Source organism: Ischnura elegans, chromosome 12 (genome assembly GCF_921293095.1).
Source record: "Ischnura elegans chromosome 12, ioIscEleg1.1, whole genome shotgun sequence".
Taxonomy (NCBI): Eukaryota; Metazoa; Arthropoda; class Insecta; order Odonata; family Coenagrionidae; genus Ischnura; species Ischnura elegans.
In genome coordinates, this window is record NC_060257.1 from 88,720,866 (window position 1) to 88,739,824 (window position 18,959).

Below are 18,959 nucleotides of genomic sequence, written 5' to 3' on the forward strand. Positions count from 1 at the left end.
CCGCAACCCGGATAAGCCACAGCCGGATAATCGGGAGTCGGCTGTACTTGATTTTTAATATGTGTGTTACATGATGTAAAAGCTGATGGTTTGCTTTTTATTTTTTGCAGCAACTTATACGTGGATCTGGAAAATTAGTCTTGCTGGACAAGCTATTAGTCAGATTGAGAGAAACAGGGCATCGTGTCCTCATTTTTTCTCAAATGGTGAGAATGCTGGATATTCTTGGGGAGTACCTGCAGATGCGCCACTTTCCTTTTCAACGCTTGGATGGCAGCATAAAAGGAGAACTGCGGAAGCAAGCATTGGATCATTTCAATGCGGATGGGTCTGCAGTAAGCATTGTTTTCATTATTTAATTTATTTGTTTGATAAAATATGAATACTTTATTTTAGTAAATCAAGTTATGCTTCATTAGTTGAGGATTTTATATATTTATGGCTCTTTTTTTTCAGGACTTTTGCTTTTTGCTGTCCACAAGGGCAGGAGGTCTTGGAATCAACCTAGCCACAGCAGACACTGTGATAATATTTGACTCTGATTGGAATCCTCAGAATGACTTGCAGGCACAAGCTAGGGCCCATCGAATTGGGCAGAAGAATCAGGTAATGTATGAAGTTTGTGTATTTTTATGCACTAAACATTTCATATGCTTTTATTAAAATAAATAAATCATTTATTTCATATGCTGTTTAGTACATCATATACGTGTCTTCAAGTGAGGACATGACTGCTCTAAATGGAATCATGAATCCATCCTTATAATTCCATTAAATGTAACAAGTCTTGGATTTGCAACCCCTTTTATCTTAGAAGTCTCTCGTCCTGTTTAGTGTTCATAACATGAGATAAAGTAAACTTTTTCAGGTCAACATTTATAGGTTAGTGACTCGTAGCTCTGTGGAAGAAGAGATAGTCGAGCGCGCAAAGCAAAAGATGGTGTTGGATCATTTGGTGATTCAAAGGATGGACACCACTGGACGTACAGTCCTGGACAAAAAGTCTAATCCCTCATCTAGTGCAAGCTCTGCTCCGTTCAACAAAGAGGACTTGACAGCAATCCTTAAATTTGGTGCAGAAGAGCTGTTCAAAGATGAAGAAGATGGAGATGAGGAACCCACAGTGAGTACTCGTGCACTTAGCAGTTTTTTCTTGGTCTTTTTAATTGTTCTTTTGGCCCCTGGTGTCATGGTATTGTCATCAGGTCTTCCAGGAGCCACACTAGTCAGCAAGGACATGATCCTTTCACCGCTACGCCTGGTTGTTAATTTTATATGATTTCTGTTGCTATCTTTTATTTGATAATTTCAATTCAAGTCTATTTCTTCATGATAGGTCATTATTTATTGTGACTGTAAAATAATGTCTGCTTTTAACTTTCTGCGCTTTTCATTCCCTCTTTGCACCAATATTTCATTTCTAATATTTTTGTTTGTGATGTCACTGTGTGTGTTTTGTGTGTTCTTTTAGTTCATTAAATTAGCTCTGAAGGCAATACATTTTGTCTGTTTTGGTGAAAATTTCAAAATATCTCATTATACTTTATATGCAATTTGTTTTTGTTGCCCTAATGAGGCAAGTTGTACTGAAATGCTGTATGTTGTTACGATTCAATCATTGTTTGACAAAACTTTGAAATAACCAATAATTGATTAAATTATTTGAAGTGGGCTATTACTGTGGCTTATCTGTATTTAATATTTTGTTTGATACCTTATACCGGAATGTGTTTTGTTCATCTTAAGGATTGATGTGCAGGCACAGGCATTTTATTAAAAATACTATGAGATGTAGATAAAGCCCTCATCTCAGTTCTACAACAATGATGTACACTCCCATGCTATTCAAGTTTCAAGATCTGATTTTTATGCCATTTTTATCTCTGTTTTGCATTTTTCATCTTAAGTGCGAGAAAATTTAACTTGTGTTGGCTTTGTAAAGTAATTCATTTAATTATTTAATTCCAGTGTGATATTGATGAAATATTGAGACGTGCTGAAACCAGAGATGAAGGTCCCGCTATGGCTGGGGATGAACTTCTGTCAGCCTTTAAAGTTGCTAGTTTTGCTGCTTTTGATGAGGACAAAGAATTACCAACTCTGGATCAAGAGCCGGATGATGAGAGTAAAGATTGGGTAAGTTATTATAATTAAATTTCAGCTCCTCCTTTCAAATGGTACTACCATCATGTCTGGAGTGTGAAATATTGTGCTTCATTAGTGTTAATGTCTTGCCAGCTGGTGTGATTATTGAGATGATTAAATCCTTAACCCATTAGGATGAAATAATCCCAGAAAACTTCAGGAAAAAAGTGGAAGAGGAGGAAAAACAGAAAGAAATGGAAGACCTTTATTTACCACCCAGGAGTAGGAAAACATTGCAGCAGATAAACCAGTCAGAAAGTGAAGGTTTGTCTTATCTTTATTTTTTATAAATTTTGCTTTTATGAACGACATATTGCTCTTCAATTTCAAGGAATTTGCAAAAGCAATGCTGTAAAGCTTGAAAAATATTTAAAACTATTTCGTAGTCAACTCTTCCGTGCAGTTCATTCTATGCTGTATATTTTTGTTAGTCACTCCCATTTATGGTTTGAGTGTGGTAAGTTGCATCACACCCCTACCTGAAATTTTTTTTTCATTTCATCCAAGCACTTTTTGGTTGGAAAATTTTGTCATTGGCTTGAGAGAAATACTCTCCCTAATCATTCTCTTATGCTACACACTGGAGAAATCACTCTATAGGCATAAAAATATATCTTCTTTTCTTCATGACTTTGGCAGCTCTACCCTTATCTCCATCATTATAAGACAGAAGTTTCTTAATTCTGCTTGCCTTTTGTTTATGCCTGCCTTCTGGTCTCCATCTCATATCACTTCTCATGAGACTCACATATGTGGTCAGAAAGCTTTTTTCCTCTCTCAGAAAAGAGGTTTTGTGATCTGTGAGTCTCAAGAGAATGATTCTCAGCTGGTGGATTTCTTTTGAAATAAGAAGAATGCAGTTAGCCCAATGAAAGTTTACCAGTGAACTCTAAAAGAAATTGTTCATGCTGGATTGGAGATGAATAATTAAGTGAATAATATAGTAGAAAATTTTGGAATTTTGGTGAAGAAGATAAAGTGCTGTGAATAAAAATACTCAAATTCATCAGCCACCAGGAGACCATCTACTATTACATAAGCATGCTGTTAGTCGAGAGGAACTTCATTGAGGAAATACCTCTTACTTTAGAGAAGTCCAGGCGTCAGAGCAGATGCCAAGTGTGCTTGGCAGGATGTAAAAGGAGGGAAACGGTGTATTGGTGCCCTGATTGCAATGCTGCTGTGCATTTAGAGGAGTGTTTCAAAATTATTTTGCACAAAACTTAGCTTTTAGGACCCAAGCCAATAAGTTGGGAGAGAGTGCACAGGCTAAATAATCGATAATAATGCAATTGTAATTTTTTATTAAATATTTTAGTGCATCAAATATTTGTAGAAAATTCCAATGAAGATTGAAAAATATATACTAATTGTTGGGAAAGGTGCACAAAATATGATACAGCAGACTCCCGACTATCCGGCTGCGGTTAATCCGGGTTGCGGATTATCCGTGCATGATTTCACGGTCCTTCAAAGTTTTATGCGATCTCCATTTTAAAAAATCGAATGCAAAAGCACTGAGATATTTGCATTTTTAAATACAACGCTACGCCGGGCTAATTATTTCCATTAGAATCCCCTCCTTAAAGTGGAATTATTTTATCTACTTGCCGTCTCGCATCCACGCATTCTTACAAGTGTTCTAGCAATTCACCGCTTTACACGACGCAATTTTGATTGCGCCTTCGCACGTACGTCAGATTGCACAATTCCGCGTACCGTGTAAAATGGCCTTAAAAGTAGAGATTGCATGAGTCATAGCCAGGCACTTGCCTGCGAAGACTGTTTGCCGTAAGTCCTGGTTTCCTGTTTCCTATAACTGCTGCTGCGCGTTGGTGTAATTGCACACCCGTTGTCTTCATGAGAGTTCCGTGCTCCACTTTTCCAATCATCGCGATGCGGGATCAGGCTCGGTGATTGCGGATCCGTGTCCCGCAGCAGTTGCATCCGGGGCAACTTGTGCAAGATGCGACTTCTTGGCATGGTGCCTGTCAGCGTGGTTTCCGATGTCGCGCAGTGGTTTTGAAGCATTTGCGCAAACCACTTTTCTGAATTCGTGACCGAGCAGCCACGGGTGTGTGGTTTTCGGAAACCAGGTATAACATGTAGTAGTAGGAATGAAAGTACAATCACATTATCACCGCAAAAAAGATCGTGGTGGGGAAGTGTAAGCTCTTGACGATTTCGGAAAGCAATCTTAATTAATAGACAATGTGTGTAAGTAATGATAGATTGTTTGCTTTACATAAATTGTGAAAATTACAAGGAATAAAAGTAAAGTTTGGGTTGTCCGTGTTTTCCGATTACTAGTGCCGCCTCTCCCCATCATTAGCCATTAGGATAATCGGGAGTGTACTATAGTTTTAAGATTTAAATTTTGCAAGTAATTAAGCTGGTAGGTGATGTTGAAAACAGTGTAATAGGGTAGAATGTTGGATAAACAAGGGATGGTGAGGAAGAGAATAGAATTTATGGATGGGATGAAAGGTGGATTGTGAATTTAAAAGGGAAGCTCATGAAGGGAGAGAGGAGACTGCTAGAATATTACTTACATACTCCATGGAAACCTACCTTAATCGGTAGAATACTTTATTAATAATCACAAGTTTGATGGTATCAAAATTATCGACTGAAAGGGTTAATTAAGACTATAAATTCCAATGTGGAGAAAAATGTTTTGCATGAGAAGGAACTCAATTTTTGCGGATGTGTATGCTATAATATCTCTTTGTTGATATTTTTAAATAATGTCATTGTTGTGCATTGCTTTTTTTTATTAAAATTTTTGAACTGCTACTTATCTTCTTTTTTTTTATTGGGTCTTGAAAATTAGGCGAGGGAGGCAGAGGTAAAAAGCGGAAGAAGAAAACGGATGAATCTGGAGATTCAAGTGATGAGGGAAGTGACGAAGACAGACCAAAGAAAAGAGGCCGTCCCAGGATGACTCCGAGGGAAAGCATCAAGGGATTTACAGATGCTGAGGTAAGGCTTCTTGGTCTCCAATCATTGCAACTGTGGTGAGATTTTTCTCATTCATTCGCGCTAATGTCGGTAATTTCTATTTTCTTCTTTTCTCTATCAAAAGTTTGTAAAGGTGGGATTGCATATTTGACACCATTCAATTTTTAATTGATAGTTACAATTTTTTTGGTTAATTAAAAAAAATGAAAATTTCAGTTCTGCAAAAAATGCTTCGCTCTTGTGGAGCATTGTTTGAAATCATAAGTGTGTGATGTAGAGGATTGAGTTCGCCCTCCTGAATCTCTCGATGCTGTGGGGAGTGCTTGCAGACAATCACCATGGGAATGTACTAAAAGTAAACACGGCAGAAATGATTTTCAGCTAAAGGAATTTTGGTCTTCAGGAAAAACTCTTGAATGAGTGCACTGGAAAAAATTGACTGTTGGCAAATGTAGAGTCTAATCCTATCTATATACAGCCCTTGTGGTGACTGACTGACTGATGGATACAAATTCCCGACCACTTCTAGAAGTGCTGGAGAGCTGAAATTTGGCACGCGATCGGGAAACCGGAAATGATCCGGAGGAAAAATCCGAAAACCGGAAGTTTCCGCCACGTGTCGTCACTAGGACGACAAAATGGCCGAAATCGGGCTTTTTTCGGGGACCATCTTTCGGTTTTTATTTTACTGCGCGCTAATTATGCGTGTCACACGGGTCGCTAATGCTTTTTTTGAAAGCTGATGAACGTGGGCATGTAATAAAGTAAATTTATTAGTTTCCAATTGAGAAAATCGCAGCCAAAATGGCGTCCAAAAATTTATTTTTCGAATAAAATTTCATAACTTCCGCTGCATTCGAGTTAATTTAAGGTGTAGGGTAACGAAAATGATTATTATATATGCTTATAACATTGTCTACGAAATGTAGGCAACAATTTTCTTTCGTCGTCCTTGGTTACTCAGAAAAAAAATAAAATATTTCGAAAATCACCTAAAATTACGATTTCCAAAATATTAACACAAGATTTTGTCATTTTTAACCTTACCGATTTCTTTCAAACTTTGTAGTTACATACAACTTTGCATTGTCTTTCAGAAAACATGAATTTTTAATAAATGATTCAACGCATTTAACCACGAAAAAATAAAAATGGCGGGCGCTACTCACTTTTTTCGGGGACTGGTTTGCTTTTTATTGTATTACTCTCGAAATATGGATGTCATAGGGCTCACTCCTGTTAGATATGAAAGTAAATGAATGTGACCATATAGTATCGTCATCTTTAAACCCCCCGAAACCCCCTAAAAAATTAAAATTTGCACATAAGTAGCCTTTTCGGGTACTTTACGTCACGATTCCGCCGCTTTCCCAAGAATTACCACTCATCGCTACGGAATTAATGTGGACGATTGATGACCCCTGGCAGTACAAAGCTATAAATCCCCGGTAAACCCACATACACCCCCCAAAAAATAAAAAATTTCATAAAAGTTTCCTATTTGGGAACTTCTCGCAAACAATACGCCGCACTACCCGTACCCTCTGAGCTCTAGATCCGGAATATTTGATGAGGGCGGGCCACCGTAAACCATACGGGAAAATATACCAGAAAACCTCCGGAGGAAAAATCCGAAAACCAGAAGTTTCCGCCACGTGTCATGGCTAGGACGACAAAATGGCCGAAATCGCGCCTTTTCCGGGGACGGTATTTCGGTTTTTATTTTACTGCGCGTGAACGGTGTGTGCCACGCGGATAGTTTATGTACGTTTTGAAAGCTGATGAATGTAGTCACGTAATTATGTAATGGATTTAGATAATTTTAAAGTAAATTGCTGCACAAATGGCGTCCGAAAACCTTTTTCCAAACAAATTTCATAACTCCCTCTCCCCTCGTCGTAATTGCAGGTGTAGGATACTGAAAATGATTATTATATATGCTCATAACATCGTCTACGATATGAAGGTAACAATTTTCTTTTTTTCGTCCATGGTTTTCCAGAAAAAAATAAAAACGTTCCCAAAATCACCGAAAATTACGATTTTCAAAAGATTGACACAAGATTTCTTCAATGTTTTCCCGACCGATGTCTTTTAAACTCTACATTTACATACATCTATTCATATGGTTTCCGAAAATATAAGAATTTAATAAATGTTGCAGTCGATATAACTGCGGAAAAATAAAAATGGCGGACAGTACTAATTTTTTCCGGGGAGAGGTTTACTTTTTATTGTACTACTATCGAAATATGGATGTCATAGGGGCACCTTCTCTTAGTTATGATAGTAAATGCATGTGACCATATAACAAGGCCATATTTAAACCCCCTGAAAACCCTAAAAAATTAAAATTTGAATATAAGTAGCCTTTTTGGGTACTTTTCATCACAATTCCACCGCTTTTCTAGCCTTACCACTCATCGCTACGGAATTGATGTGGACAATTGATGACCCCTGGTAGTAAAAACCTATAAACCCACGGTAAACCCACATACACCCCCCAAAAAATAAAGTTTTGCATATAAGTCTACTTTTTCGGTACTTTTCGAGACTTTCCACCGCTGGTTCTTACCCCAACGACTCATCCCTACGGAATTCAAGTGAACGGATGGTGACCGCCAGGGGTACACACATATAAACCCCCGGTATCCCCCTGAAATCCCCCCAAATGTAAAATGTGCCATTAAGTCTCCTATTTGGGAACTTCTCGCAAACATTACGCCGCACTACCCGTCCCCTCTGAGCTCTAGATCCGGAATATTTGATGAGGGCGGGCCACCGTAAATAAAACGGGAAAAAATACCAGAAAACCCCCGATCACCTCCTGGAACCTCGCCGAAAAAAAAATAAAAAAATGTTTAAGGCGCTTTTCCGAGTAGTTTTCGTCACAATTTACTCTACTACTGTCTGGTGCCTCTACTACTTATTAAAACGCCCGATAACCCCGTGAAACCTCCCAGAAAATTTTTCTAATAAATCGCCTATCCAGGTAAAACAATCGTCAGAATTCTGCCACTGTTCCAGACCCCTAGGACTTATCCGCAGGGAATTTATGAGAACGATTTGTGACCACTGGTTTTCACACGCATAAAACCCCCGGTATTCCGTTGGAACCCCCCGCAAAAAATGAAAACTTGCCATCAAGTCTTCTTTTATGGGTACTTGTGGCCACTATTACGCCGCATTGCACTACCCTTTAAAATCATCGCCACATGATCACTGTGGACGATTGATGACCGCATGTATTACACATGAAAACCCCCTAATCCCCCTGGGCACCCTCTCGGTGGAGAGGACCATTTATGAGGACTACGTGGAGCAGCCGCGGGGGGCTCATTATCCCCAAGGCGGCGAAGCCGCCCCACAACGAGGAACGGTGAAGCCGTTCCGAGGAGTAAGTGGCGTAGGCGAGGGGGATATTCAGTAACCCTTGGGCGGCGAAGCCGCCCCGACGTTAAAGCGGCGCAGCCGCTGTGGGCTCCCTTCGCCTCTGGGCGGCAAAGCCGCCCCTTAAACGAATGACGGTGAAACAGTTCCAAAATGCCCTTGCCCTCTGGGCGGCTTTGCCGACCCCTGACGAGGAACGGCGAAGCCGTTCCGAGTATAAAGCGGGGTAGCCCCGGGGGGGCACATTCAACCCCTGGGCGGTGAAGCCGCCTTTTAACGAGGAACGGCGTAGCGTTCCGAGGAATGAGTGGGGCGCTTCCCTATCCCCTGGCCGGCGAAGCCGGCCACTAGCTGAGGTGAGATTATTCGAACTAAAATTCTTCGAAGAATCACAAATGTAGACGGCGAAGCCGGACCCGGGGTTTTTAAGGGGCGGAGCCCCTTAACGAGCGCGCGGAACGCAGCGAGTATACATATAAGGCCGATTCATAGGAATCTCATGGTACACCAAAAGATAAAAGAAAACAATTTTATTGGAGTTTTGTTCTGCTGTCCCAAAAATCTCAATCCTCTTACTCCTCTTTTGGTAACTTTCCGTCCTAAGAATTTTGGATTTAATGTTTTTCACTTATTCACATGTAATGTCTCATTTTGAAACTACATAATTAGCAGAACTGTTTGTTAACTCATTTTGAGCTCTAGGTCACTGCAGTTCCTGTTTAGGATATTTCATGGCGTTATGTTTGCTGTCATATTGAGGACATTTAAGTGAGACATCTTTAAGAGGAGGTAGTGAATAATGTCCACCATGGTATTATTTGCAAAGATCAGGATTTTGTGAGAACCTGTGCTATTTTTTTGGTCATGTATTATTATATGAGTTGTTGGCCAGTTATTTCTGCCCCATTTAAAATGTTTAGCCAGTAGGTTGTTTAGAACTGCACCCTTGCAAGCGGCAATGGCTGCAATTCTGAGCTTTGTTATGAGGTTGAATTTATCCTTTGATGTTGTGGTAAACCAGAATTTATTAATTTCAGCCACTTACATGTAACTATTGTATTAATGATGGGACACAAGCCGCATTTAGTAAATTTTGATTTCTTAGGTTAGGTAAACTAACCTATTGAAAGTAGTAGGGCCAAATATTTTTTTCTTCGAACAATGCACTCTGAACAATCTGTCATTCAAAACTGGAAGCTATGCATTGCTAGTGAGTATGCTCTGTGTCCCTGATAAGATTGTTTGTGGCACTTTTCCTCATTGCTACGACTTCTCGGATTACTCGGTTCTATTGTCTGTCTCTATTGATATGACCTTCATGCCAAAGATGGATCATGTACTCTTCCGCTACATTTTCAGCAACTGCAAAGTGCTTAAAATTTTGAAGTCTAATTGCTGAAAGTAAATATCAAACTCCTGATTATCGAGGCTTATAATGGGGTGAGGCGACACGAATAATCCAAAATTTCACTTAAATTTCTTGCAGCTTTCATAATTTAGGTAAATCTTAAGTCAATTATTATTTACGCATATTGTCTGTTATTTTAGATTCCTTTCGGGAATCATTAAGACCTATCTTTTCCCGACCATGATATTTTTAGCGGCGATAACATGATTGTACTTGAATTCTTACTTCTCCATGTAATACCTGGTTTCCGATAACCATGTGCCCGTGGCTGCGAGGTCACGAATTCAAAAAAGTGGTTTGCATTGGATGCTTCAGAACCACGATCACTGAGCAGGATCGTGCACCAAAATGCCTTGAAAACAGAAAAGGCAACTGACCAGCAATCATGGCATCGTGCAGCAGCAGTTATGGCAAATTGTCTGCTCAAGCAAGTGCCTGGCTATGACTCTTGCTATCTCTACTTCTACTTTCCCTACTACCTTTACTACTGCTATTCACTCCCTCTCCAGTTAGACCTTGACTAGTCACTGCGTAAACATGCTTGAGTGTGACAAAATCTTAGGTTCTGAATTCAACCACATGCAGCAAGGCCACAGCAATAATTGCCCACTTGCGATATTAATTATACAATTCAAGGTTGTAAATAACATTTTTCTTAAATTATGATTGGTTATTGAAGAATCATCAAAAATTAATCAAAAATTTTTTCCCGCTTCATATTGTTGTATGCAATGCTAGAACAGATGTAAAAATGGACTTGAAAAATTCATTGACAGCAAGTAAATAAAATAATTCCATTTAATGAGGGGAATTTTGACAGAAATTATAAGTTCCACGTAGCCTTGCATTAAAATCCAAATATCCTGTTGATTTTGTGTCCATTTTTATGTTTTATAGTGATGGAGGAAAAGATGGAACAAGTGTGAACTCTTACACGGATAAACCGCAGCTGGGTAATCGGGAGTCTGCTTTATATGTCTATTTGCCTTTTTGGTGTTTAATGTCTTAAACCTCCCTCTTTTTACAATTTATCACATCCTGTTGAGCTGCTTATAATGCCATGGAGTTGACTTGATTATTGTTTTTATTATTCTATATAATTAACAAAAAATTTATCGTTATCCCGGGTGACATTTTGCATTCATTGTGGGTCCATTTATTATGTTATTTTCTGTGTAGGGTATTGCCTAATATTGCATCAAATGTAATCAATCGCAATCATAAGTATCAAAATGTCGATGTACCATTGTTTGCTCATTCCTTATAGATACGTCGCTTTGTTAAGAGTTACAAAAAATTTGCTGCTCCATTGAGGAGGCTGGAAGCTGTGGCATGTGATGCTGAATTGCAAGAAAAGCCTCTGGCGGAGTTGAGAAAATTAGGGGAGCTATTAAAGCAGAGGTGTTCGTTAGCTATGAATGAATATGTGGCTCAGAAAGAAAATGAATCAGCTGTCAATGAAGATAGTAATTTATCTGGTGAGTGCCATGAAGTTGTGCGTCTGTGTAATTAATTTATGGTGCTTGTGGAGTCTGTGTGGAGCCCTACATTCTCCTTTTTGTAGTTATTATTAGGGATGGGTCGAATAGTAGATTTCTCGAATTCGAATATCGAATTCGAATATTAAATCATTGCTCGAATATTCGAATACCTCGAATTTCGAATACCTCGAATACTAAACGATGAATGTGAAAATGTTTGACTAGGTCGCCTATGCAGCAGGAAACCCAAGATTTTGGCGAGTAACTGTGATTGCCTTTAAAGGATTCAAACAGGAATTTAGCTGATTAATGGAATATTTTAATTTTATGTAAACAATAGGGTAGTTTCCTTCATTAAAGAAAACGAAAGGTATTGATTGTGATTCGTTACCCACCATTAGTGTATTCATAATATACAAATTATTTCGTTCTAGAAATACCGGTTTAGACTAATGGCAATGTTCAATTTTACCTCATTTGAAAAAGGCCAGATTGGCGCCTATGCGATGCCACTCCACGTGACATCACAGGGACCTAGTTTCTACACGAGAGGATCGGAGTTTTACATCGTCTGAGGTTACCAATGCATGCATGAGGCACAGAGCTCAGGGAAACATGGCTTAATAATCACACAGTCTGTTTGATAAGGTATTAATAATCCTTATTTAAGCCAAGCGCTACCAGCTAGCATGGTACTCGGCTACCTGCTAGCATCCTGCGTCGTAATAGCGCTCAGAGCCTCGCCCCAAGGTCACCTCACTTGCGGCAGCGGGAACCAGAACGACGTCACGCGGAGTTTTTCCCGGCATTCATACTTACCCGTCGCGTATTCGCGCGCTTGAAAATTTTCACTTTTAATTTAATCGCGAAAAATAGATATCGTCTTATAAAACTCTAAAAGCGTTAAATACGTACTTCAGGAGTATTAATATTTCGATTTAGGCAATAAAAAATAATAGGAAACCACCCTATTTGAGCATTACGCCTCCGTCGTATTTCTTCTTCTTCCCGGTATTTATTTTCTTGCGCAAAATGCTTAAATAAAGTCAGAAATATGTCGTGTTTGGTCTTATTCCTTTTTAAATTACGCGCACATCACTAATATTTCAATCCAATAAAGGTGTAATAACAATTGCCGAAAGTCATTGTTAGACACCTTTCGGGCTAGTAGATGACTCATGCAGCAGTTGACCTCGAGAAAGGGGGAAATTCGAAGCAGGTAGGTAGAAAAAGGTCAGTGGGTGAGAAAAGGGGGTGGGTGCGAGACACGTTTCTATTTTTCTCGCGTAACTTGATATTTTTTGAAGCTAAGGTTTTTGTAATACAATCCCTGCGCGAGCTGGGATCTTTTGTTTGATTTCGGAGAAGAGGAAATCGTCAAGAGTGGGTGAGGCGAATGCTGAATGGAGGGGGATAGCAGATCGTGGGAAATGCGCCAATGTCACTATCCCACGGCACTGAGTTCCTCCCTATGGTAGTTTCATCTCCTGGGGAAGATTCAAAATAAGTGCTTGTCATTATTAGCCACAAAGGACACACGGCAAACACCTCCTCTCATTTTTTCATAAGATGGATGCGGGAAAATGGTCAGTGGGGAGAAAGAGGGAAGGGTGAAACACGATTCTATTATTTTCCGGTAACTTGATATTTTTTTCAAAGCTGAGGTCTTCGTAATATGATCCCTGCACGAGCCGGGACCTTTTTTTTGTTTTCTGGGAAGAGGAAATCGTCTGAGAGGGGGGGGCGAAAGCTGAATGGATGGGGATAGCGGATCGTGGGAAATGCGCCAATGTCGCTATCCCACGGAACTGAGGTTCTCCTGATAGGGGACACCTGGGATTTTCGGATTTTTTTCATCCGATCAATTTCGGTTCCCCACGTCGAACTCTTTTCACCGCTCAAACCCGTGAATTTGATGTATTTCGTCAGCTTGCCTAAAACGGCGCTGCATGCACTAGACGAGTTCTCATTTTTCCGAGTCAACTACCAACGACGTGCGAGCGACAGTGTATGACGCGAAATTCAAAGTATTCGAGGTATTCGAGACGGTACCTTTGGCATAACTATTCGAGATCTCGAATATCGAATACTTTCTATTATTCGAGGTATTCGAGTATTCGCGGATACTATTCGCACATCTCTAGTTATTATTAAAGGAAGAAGATGGACTGACTTAAATTTATATATATTGTTCCCTTATAAGAGAAGTTTGTCATGCATCAAATAACTGTTGAATAGTGCTTATTTTGTGTTTAGTTTCCTAGAAAAATGTGATTATTTTTTATGGGAAAACCTGGAGTGGGAAAAGATGAACATTTTCTTCAGTTTTGTTAATGTGTAATTTATATTAATAGGCGTTCAAAAACGGAAAGGAAGGGGGCCATCTTTCAAGTTAAGTAATGTCTCAGTTAATGCCAAAAGTTTATTGGCATGTGAGAAAGAGCTGGAACCCCTTGATGATCTCTTGCCATCGGATACTGTGGAAAGAAGCAACTGGGTTTTGGACGCCAGGTAAATATGTCCCAACATTTTCTTCGTGCTCATCAACAAGGAGTTGGGGGATTTGGGGCTTTTGGATTTGGAGTGCGTCATTTTACTTTTTTAATTAAACTGGATCAACTGATACTCATCACATGTATGACTATATATTTTTTATACTTTTGGATTGATTTTTAATGTCAATATGTCAATTTTTTAAAGATGGGAATAATTAAAAATGTTGAATGATATCATATTTTTCAATTTTGAGCCATGTTTAATTGTTTTAAAATGATTGGCAGGGTGAAACCAGCTAATTTTGATGTTCCTTGGGATGTGGAAGACGACTCAAAGCTCCTCAGAGGAATCTACCAGTATGGCCTCGGATCTTGGGAGGCTATAAAAATGGATCCTTCCCTTGGGATTGGGGATAAGATATTGGCTAATGAGGATAAGAAGCCCCAAGCTAAGCATTTACAATCCCGTGCAGATTATTTACTCAAGCTTCTGAAGAAGGTGATTGAGCAGAAAATGGGAGTGGTAAGTAAATTTTTTAAGTATTGGATTGGCTATTATGTTATGATTGTTTTTTATGATGCATATGTAATCATGAAAGCAGATTAGCTTTTGCAACCAACTCGAAAGTCATTAAACAGAAGGAAAAAGAAAAAGTTATTTATTCATCATCTTTAAAATACAATTTACTTCATGGCTATAGATCATGCTGACCGACATGCATCCTGGTGTACAGGTATAGTTTTTTTTTGGATCAAGTGCGCTTCCAAAGGACTTTTAGGCTTGTGGTGAAATAATCTAGAAACATTAAGAATTGTATGCTTTTAAAAGTGCCTTTAGCCTTTAGACTTGTGTTTTGTTATTTTGGAAAATTTTGCTAACATTAAAATGTCAAACTCAAACTTGAACATTATGGCTTTCAACATCAAAGAAAAAACTTGAATGACCTTGATAAATCATATTTTCTGGAGATTTTTCTATTTTCCCATTCTTACAGGAAGTCATCACAACTCACTCAGTCGAAGCTATAAGTTTTTCAGATAAATTTTGAATCTTTTGATTCATTATTATTTCAATCTTGTTGTTGCAGGCGAAACCTAGGAAAGCCCGAAAGAGTGCTGGAAGGAAGGAGGTGAAGGCTTTGACAAAGGCGATTATTGAGGGTGACGACATCAGTTCGGGTGATGAAAACAACACGTCCACGGTTGTGTCCCCGGTCGTCAAGCCCGAGAAGAAACCTGTGAAGCCGAAGGTGGAGAAGCCGAAGGTGAAGGTGGAGGAGGAAGAGGTTGTGGTGAAGGTTGAGAAGGAGGAAGAGAGCGAGAAGGTGAAGGAGGTGGAGGAGAAGGAGGAGAAGAAGGAGGTGAAGAAGAAAATCAAGAAGGAGAAGAAGGAGGAGGAGGTGAAGAAGAAGAACAAGAAGAAGGCCAAAGTGTCTGGCCCGATGCACTTCACGGCCAACAGCGAGCCAAGGGCCTTGGACGTCATTGGCGATTTAGATCCATCAATTTTCAATGAGGTGGGTGCTGATGTCCTTTTCTGTTGAAATAAACCTTTCATCATGAGTCTGTTCATCCACACACGACACATGATTTGGATTTGACTTGGCAATTTTCATCTTTCCATTCAGGAATGAAACCATGTAAAAATTTTCTTGGCTACTCCACTGGTTTTTTTTTTCACATCTGTTAAAATTAAAAAGAAGAACTTAGCGTTTTCACATTAATATTTATTCACAAATTTACGACCATGGTTTCAACATTAGACGTCATCATCAGGTGAACTCTACAGAGGTCCATCACATTCCATCGTAAATTTGGGAATAAACATTAATGTGAAAGCACAAAGTTCTTTTTTAAATTTTAATAATGAATCGCTTTCACCAAGTTACGCCTCAAACAATCAATTTTTCATGACTGTTTGAAGTTGGGGTAAAACTGCAATTTATCATTGAATGGGATATGGCACTTGATACCTCCATAAGTAATCTTTCCTGGAAGAAAGTAACTTTGATCTTGCTTTTAACAATATTACAATATTACCTTAGTTTGAAAGGCCTTTACTGCAGTTTTCTATAAACCAATGAAATTGATGATCAGCATTTTAAAATCTAGTTCTTTTTCGGCATCTTCATTTAAAAGTATGAACTAAGTTCTTGATCATTATGCATGTTTCGATTTAAAAAATGCAATTTTTCCTTTTCTTAGTACTGTCACATTACATAAAATCAATCAATGGAAATTTGGGCCTCAGAAATGTTTCCATAGGAATGATTTGCAAATTTTGCTGTAGAATGGTCGATAGATGTGGTTTCACTTTAGTAATAAATTAAATGAAATAGGTTTAAATTAGATGAATAACCTGATATTTTGCTACTTCGTGTATTTCTAATGTGTGTGTGTGGGGGGTAAGTTACTTCTCAAGAGAAGAATATAAATGTTTGAATATATTTTAAAAACTCATTTCAGTTGATGCTAAAATTTATTTTTGAAAAACTAAATTATGTATGTCTTGATTACATATTAATAGCAATGGCTAATTCTGGGGTAGGGTGCTATTTTTGTAAAATTAAATTTTGTAAAAATAAATTTTGTAAAACTAAGAATTTCTAACCTTTAAAATTGTTAGTTTACTGTAGTCATAACAGGGTATGCAATAGCAATAACTTCAGCTATAACATGATAAAATTAATTCAATTGATATTTTATGCCCTTGAGTGAAATGAAATAAAAACCATGACAATTTTGTGGAGAGATATGAGGAATTGTATGATTTTAGGCTATTTTTTGGACTCATGTGATATTATTAAAAAGCACATAAATCATATGAAAATTTCCTTTTAAATTTTCTTCAGATATTTAATTTGAGGTGATTGAAAGCCAATGTAGAAATTTAGATCAAAATCCTAGACTTTAAGGTTGGAATGGCGGCAGTGTGCTTTTGTTTACGATTTTGTAGCCAAAGTGTGATTCAATTGTATTCAAATTCTTTCAATCTTGAAATTTGTCACATGGTTTCTATGAATTAGAGCACCATTAGCTAGTTGCCACAGTGTTTTTTAAAGGGGGACTCCTCCCTTTCTGGATTGAACTGATGTAAGGACAGAAGGGACATGTGGGCTTCCAATTTTTCTTAAAAATGAATTGCCCATTATGACTTTGGAATTCCACTGCTGGTATTCTACCCTCTGTTTTCCATGTGTGTATTTTTCTTCATAAAGCCCATGTTCCTTGAAGAATGCATGATAGGCAACATGTAAGGGGTGTAGGCCTCCTGATCCTGACTCCAAAACCAAGAATCATGGATGGGAATAAGAAAGTGATTGATTAATACCCATCTCAAAACTTTTAGACACCTTATCATTCCCTTTCTTTTATTCCTTGTGTTAGGCATGTGGGTAAGGTAACTTTGCCTAATTTGATTTCACATTATTTGAAAGATAGTTTGTTAAACAATGTTAAACCTCATCAAAAGCTGAAGTCGTCAGTATAAAAAAGGTATTACCTACACCCTTTTAGTTAAGTGCATAGGGCATTTACTGACATTTTTTTACAATTTTTGCAGTGCAAAGAAAAAATGAGGCCTGTGAAGAAGGCTCTGAAAGCATTAGATAATCCTGACCAAACCCTAACGGAGGCTGAACAAGTGAATCATACACGTCAGTGCTTATTGCAGATTGGTGATCAAATCAACCGTTGCTTATCCATCTATAAAGACCCAGACAAAGCCAAAGAATGGAGAAGGTAGGTGAAATGAGTCGATGATTTATGGATCAAAATCATGAAACTGCATGTTAATTTTAAATTTTGTAAATTCCTTTTTCATCACTGAAGGCAATTTCTTTACAGTAATCTGTGGTACTTTGTGTCAAAATTTACCGAATTTGATGCAAAGAAGTTGTACAAACTTTACAAGCATGCTGTGAAGAAAGATCAAGATAAAAAGGGAAAATCTGATAAAGGAGATAAAGAAGAGGTTAGTGTTACCATTCTTATTAAGATTTTTTGCATTTTCCTTTCTTTAAATTGTTAAAACTATGAAATATTCTTTGACCTAACTTCTCAGGCATCAGGAAAGGACTCAAAAGAATCTACGGGAGGATATGGAGGTCGCAATGCGTCGGGGCAGAAACGAAGGATAGAAGAAGATCAAGACACCTCTGGTGGTGAAACATTGCACGCCACTCCCACCAAAAGATCTCACATGTCAATTGATTCCAGGTACATACTTACTAAGTTGGAGGGATATTTTTACTGTTACACAATCTAAAAAATATCAAGTTCGTGTATTGTTAGTCATTAGGAAAGTCTTCAGTGAACAAGGGTGCTACTTGAGGAGGAAAATATCATGGAGATCTTGCATAGCTTGAAAGTTCATCGTATTTGGTAAAAAAGTTGGTACTTCTTACGTAATTAACTTTTGCTGCTGTCCATAATCATGTGCATCATAGTGTTCACAAAGTGTTTTGGAAATTATTTTTATTTTTAAGACTGCCATGTGTTTGATACAAAGTCAGGGAAATAAAAGAGAATAGGGATGCGTCGATTCCACATTTTCACCAATCTGAATCCAAAATTGAATCTTTCATAGATTTGAATTAAATCTCAAATCCATTTTCTCATGATTCATATAAATTTGAGCATTTAAGGACGGAATGCATCTATCAATCACCTCCAGGAAGCAATTTTTCATGAGCAAATAACGGGTATCTGAGTGATACTATTCCAGTTCCCACATTTGCCCTCAAAAAAGTGCTGTTTTTGGCTCCTGCATACACAGCAAGAAAAACTATTTCAGAAAGTACCAATGAGCAGTCCATAAACAATTTCAAATCCCTAGGCCAGAAAACCCCCGGAAGTTCAACGTAAAAAATTTTGTATTACAGTAAAACGTGCTTATAACAAATTTCAGGGGATCATCGTTCTATTTAATGGGGGATTTGGTTACATCCATAATAAAGGGATTGCCGTATGCATCATAAGATTTCTGCCTAATATTCCGTAAATTGTCTTTATTTAAACCACAGATCCGTGATATTTAACCATTGCCCCACACTTTCCATCAAATGGCTGTAAATTTGA

General features: G+C 38.3%; 1 protein-coding gene across 4 annotated transcripts in view; it reads left to right on the forward strand.

The window, feature by feature from the left end:
* Nucleotides 1–18,959, forward strand: part of LOC124169433 (chromodomain-helicase-DNA-binding protein 1) — a 71,106-nt gene that overhangs the window by 39,326 nt on the left and 12,821 nt on the right. For all 4 annotated transcript variants that reach the window (XM_046548029.1, XM_046548030.1, XM_046548031.1 and 1 more), the window contains exons 14-26: nucleotides 111–335; nucleotides 457–606; nucleotides 869–1,123; nucleotides 1,969–2,136; nucleotides 2,280–2,409; nucleotides 4,979–5,127; nucleotides 11,172–11,382; nucleotides 13,740–13,896; nucleotides 14,166–14,403; nucleotides 14,969–15,397; nucleotides 17,443–17,621; nucleotides 17,727–17,853; nucleotides 17,944–18,098. In XM_046548029.1, the coding sequence (XP_046403985.1) occupies nucleotides 111–335; nucleotides 457–606; nucleotides 869–1,123; nucleotides 1,969–2,136; nucleotides 2,280–2,409; nucleotides 4,979–5,127; nucleotides 11,172–11,382; nucleotides 13,740–13,896; nucleotides 14,166–14,403; nucleotides 14,969–15,397; nucleotides 17,443–17,621; nucleotides 17,727–17,853; nucleotides 17,944–18,098 (2,573 nt within the window). The remainder of the gene's footprint in view (nucleotides 1–110; nucleotides 336–456; nucleotides 607–868; nucleotides 1,124–1,968; nucleotides 2,137–2,279; nucleotides 2,410–4,978; nucleotides 5,128–11,171; nucleotides 11,383–13,739; nucleotides 13,897–14,165; nucleotides 14,404–14,968; nucleotides 15,398–17,442; nucleotides 17,622–17,726; nucleotides 17,854–17,943; nucleotides 18,099–18,959) is intronic.